The sequence below is a fragment of the Dipteris shenzhenensis genome, chromosome 19, assembly GCF_047967505.1.
Source record: "Dipteris shenzhenensis isolate YYH24624 ecotype China chromosome 19, Dip_SZ_1.0, whole genome shotgun sequence".
Lineage (NCBI taxonomy): Eukaryota > Viridiplantae > Streptophyta > Polypodiopsida > Gleicheniales > Dipteridaceae > Dipteris > Dipteris shenzhenensis.
In genome coordinates this window covers 7,335,514-7,340,185 of record NC_141614.1, presented here as the reverse complement: position 1 = coordinate 7,340,185, position 4,672 = coordinate 7,335,514, and the positions used below count along the sequence as shown (strand labels likewise).

General features: G+C 42.6%; 1 protein-coding gene across 1 annotated transcript; it reads left to right on the top strand.

Moving 5' to 3' along the window:
• The first annotated feature begins 360 nt into the window (after positions 1-360).
• Positions 361-1,656, top strand: LOC147890004 (uncharacterized). The gene is made up of 2 exons (XM_087391045.1): positions 361-665; positions 780-1,656. Exons 1-2 carry the CDS (start codon positions 361-363, stop codon positions 1,654-1,656), a joined length of 1,182 nt encoding a protein of 393 aa, XP_087247171.1.
• Positions 1,657-4,672: the final 3,016 nt, after the last annotated feature.

Sequence of the window (4,672 nt, the reverse complement as noted above, 5' to 3'; positions counted from 1 at the left end):
CGGACAAATGCACATATGGGTGTGTGTGTTTGGTTTGAAAGTGACAAGTGCATTTTACCATTAGAGACGTAATGTTATGTTACATGTGAGGAGAAAGGGAAAAGGTAGGGGGGGAAATTTTAATGTGAATGAAAGAGTGTTGACGTGGAAAGGAAGAGGAGGCACGTCGGTTCATGTTCAGCTGAAGGGGATGGTTCAAATCTCTATATCTCTCAACTGTCAACGGCCCAAAAGCCCCCCTCTTCCGTGCATGCGAACAACGTAGGCAGCATGGCTCTTCTCCGCCATACCCAACTTTCCTTAGAGCTCACCCGCTTCCCCATCACCATGCTTGCCTTCTGATCAAGCTTTTCCATCACCATGAATCTCCTGGGTTGCTTCAAACCCCGAAACCTTCGCCCCGTTCGCCCTTCCGTCGCTGGCCTCGCTTCTTCGATCTCCCAACACCATTCCGCCATCGCCTCCATTACTGGCCTCTCCCCTTGCCCATATGACCACGACACTGTCGCCCCCACCTTCGGCCTCGGCGTCCTCATCTACCCCTCCCTTCTCCTCACTACTCACAGCACCGTGCCCTCGCCCACGGCTGTGGAAAACGCTGAGATTAGCCTCCGCTACAGCGAGACTTCGCTCAATATCTTGCGACGGAGGTTTCTTCCGGATCTGTGCGTTCTGCAACTCTTTGAGTTTCCTGCATCGTATTACGTCCCTCGATGATCATGCAGTCCATTCACGTTGTTTATCATATTTCTAACTCGTTTCAAGCTTGCCTGGTGCAGATTTTTCGTCACCGACGCTGAACTTAATCTAACTGTGGTAGCATGCGAGTTCGTCACCCAAGAAATGCGTCCTCTCGGTTTGGACACTACCAAAGTTGATAGCAAAGCCTTTGATGTCGGGAGCAAAGTATATGTCCTCGGCCATGATAAAAACAAAGTGGCGACAGTCAAATTTGCAGTTGCTTCAGGATATATCGTAGTGAACCTGGGCAAGTCGATCGAGATCCAAACGAGGGAGCAAGCCTGGATGCATGGCTCTGCTGGCTTTGATCACCAAGGAGCTTTCGCATTTATCATTACAGATAGCATTTCCTCCGAAACGAGGCCCGTTAAAAGCAGGGGTGTGACCATTCACACAGTTAGAAGCTGGCTAGAGCCACAATGGAGGGCATCAAAAGCAGAGATTGGGAGGCCTCGTGGGTCAGTCTCATATTATACCAGGAGAACAACCTACGCCGGACCAGAAACAGCGTTGATTGATTCTTGTGTACGGGAACTCGAACGCAAGAAGGCCGATGGGAAGGACACATGTGGCTTTCCACGAGACGACAGTACATGCAAGGACATTGCACTCAGAATCGTTGACGTAGCTCCTGGCAAGGCCCCTACCGTCGAGGTTCAAAAAACAACCGGCAAGGAACTTATAAGCGAAAGACATATAAAGGCGTCCATTGTTGAGTCCCGTGTGGTCATGCAGCCGGAGACGAGCTCAGGGGGTCGAAACCCTTCGGAAAAGTCAAGTCCTAAGAACAAAAGAGGTGTGGTTCAGGGTAAGGAGTCAGATGGCGTCCGTGGAAGAGGAAAACCAAGCTTACAAACAAAGTTCCAGAGGGAGCGAAGATCATTACAGCTTAGGTTGTCGGACCTACCTAAATAATGTATCCGGAATCGGCTCCAGCTCGGAAGAGGAGAAGTAAATGCAAATAAAGCGTTGTGGAAAATCTTAATGGTGCAAGGACAACTGTTCGGAGTCGACGGAGCGCTACCCAGAGACCGTGGCCAATTCTAAAAGACTCCTCTTGAAACGGCGAAAAGCCATTAGAGACTCCTCCTCGGACTCCTCCTGAACAAATGTACTCCCGAACGCATGAACGACAAAGTTGCCTGGCCACAGATTGGACGTAAACTCAAAGTTGACCAGGCGGCGCTGCAAATCGACCATCGGAACCTATGTTCTGTGTATCATAGGGAATTGCTTGAGTATCATCAGGCTCTTGCTGAAAAAACTCTCACCAAAACAAGGAAGTTAGCTCAGAGAAGTTTTTTTTCCAGAAAGCTTTGTTCAGAGATTTCGACAACTTTGCATCATTATAAGGCTTCTTCTTCTTACTTGCTTGGATGCTCTTGAGTCGGGTGGCTGTTTATGAGTAATAATCGTGCAAAGTGTCGTATATAACACAAGTCTATATTTAAGCTTTACGTGCAGTACCCCTTAATATACGTTACGTTGGCAGAGGATTAGATCTACATGTAGGTTAGGAGCAACACCTATTTCATTAATTTTGGACTTTTTGTGTTGTTTTTGGACGAAGCCCAAAAATCTTTCCCAAATGAAAACTTTACTTTGTGAAAATATCATTCCCAAATCAAAATTTTACTTTCTGAAAATATTCTTCCCAAATCAAAAGTTCACTTTGTGGCACTATCATATACACATAAAAATATTGTTTTTTCAATCTATACTTTTGCACCAACATGTAAGAATTTGAAATAATCCTATCTTAGAAATTCTAGCTATATCTAAGTTATTTGTTAATTTAATTATTTTTAATATTTTTCCTTAACGTTTTTCCTTGACGTGATAAATTTATAAATCCATGAAAGGAGACTTAAATATTTCATGAAAATAACATTGTCACTTGCAATATGCACAAAATTTTTAAAACTTTTAATAAATAGAAAAAAGACATGATGCCATAAGACCCAAGTTTTGTATTGAACCAAAGAGGTATAATAGCAATTATAGCTATTATTATATGATTACATTGAGAGACGTTGCTCTCAGCTAGAGTCTTTATATCCAAAATGATATAGATTGAACATATGTTTATAATTTAAATTGTTGCTCTTAAAGAGCCTCAATTCGTGCCATTTGCATAATTTGACTCCCCGTTGTCTTATTGCTCAATGTCATGACAGTCCCTTGCCAGGTGCCATCTGCATAATTTGACTTTCACTTGTCTTGCCAAGCCTTGCTCCTTGGGTGCATTGACTCCCCATTGTCTTATTGCTCAATGCGATAGTCCCTTGCTAGGTGCCATCTGCATTAACTCCCTATTGTCTTGCCAAGCCTTAACCCTTGGGTGACATCCAGTGCAAAATACAGGTGCCATCTGCATTAACTCCCACAAGTTATCTTGCCAAGCCTTGCCCCTTGGGTGCATTGACTCCCCATTGTCTTATTGCTCAATGTGATAGTCCCTTGCCAGGTGCCATCTGCATTAACTCCCTATTGTCTTGGCAAGCCTTAACCCTTGGGTGATATCCAGTGCATATTTTGACTCTCATTTGACATAGGAGGTGATGACTCTGATTATAATTGTCTTGGATTGGCTTCTTGCCTAGTATCCAAATAAAATCCTTCAATGGACTTCAATACAAAGCTTTAATCATGGACATTCTTCATTTGCGCTGTCTCCTTCTACTTCCTCCATGGCGAGCATCCTTAAAAATTCGTATATATGCAAAATAGTTTGTTGTGGTATTTTTATTTTTCATTCTACCTCATATCCCATGCACTTCTTTGATTTCTTTGCCCTTGAATGCCAAGACACTATGATTGTCTCCGTCGAAAACTTGAGAGACCGCTTCATCATTTGGGACCCACTCCTTCATTATACAATTAGTATACAATGTGTTGTTATCCATATTCTCCTTCCTGCCCTTTGGCTCATACCATACCGCTGTAAATGTTGTAGCTCTCCCTTGGTCATCTCTTTGCACATTAACTACTTCTGCAACCCAAAACTTCACATTCTCATATTCATCATCCGATGGCCAAACCACAACAAAACAATCGACCTCTATATCTACTTGTGGCATAAACTCTCTCTTCTTCGGTCCACAATATGGACGTGGGAGTAATGATACAAATTCATTTTCAAAGACTGGAGCTGGGCGCAAATCGTTATGAACATTTGGCCAAAACATATTGCATTGTTCCTTGACATCCTTTGAGCCTCGCATTCTCTCAAGGTCCTTTATTAAATTTTGTGTCTTGTTAATTACAGTGGTAGTGTGTTCTCTCCAAGTAGGCTTCGAATCAGGATATCTCCGAAGCATTTCCTCTTTGTATGTAATAAATGCTTTTAATCCTTCTATTTCACAGTTAGACCTCTCATTGAATTCTTGTATAGGAGCCCATGTTGGATATCTTTCCTTGCTAGGAATTGAAGTTAAGAGACTGTAAGGTTCTTTAGGTTCCCATTTTGTATCATGAGAATACTGTTGCAATTGCATTATAGGATTTTCATCTTTTAAAAAAAAATGAAAGTAGTGTGGATTGGTATGACCTGTCAATGCATCACCACCCATTTGTATGAAAGGTAGAATGAAGCTCTTCCAATCATACATTCTTTCGAGCCTCTCACATACTGTACTTTCCTTACGAGCACTAACTTGCCTGCCACATCTTCTTACCAAGTCATCTATTGTCTCCACATCCTTGCATTTAAGCTCCCTTGAGACTGTGCTGAAAACCTAATCGATATCCTCATGTGTATGCCCAACATACAAAAATCCACATTCAACCTCATTGAAGATTCGATGAGCAACTAGCATGGAGCAAAATGCAAACATGAGTATATTCTTATTTTGTCACCAGCAATTATCAGCTTGTATTCTCAAAGTCGGTGGTAGGCGATCTTTTTCTGCATGTATATTGCGAATTTCCT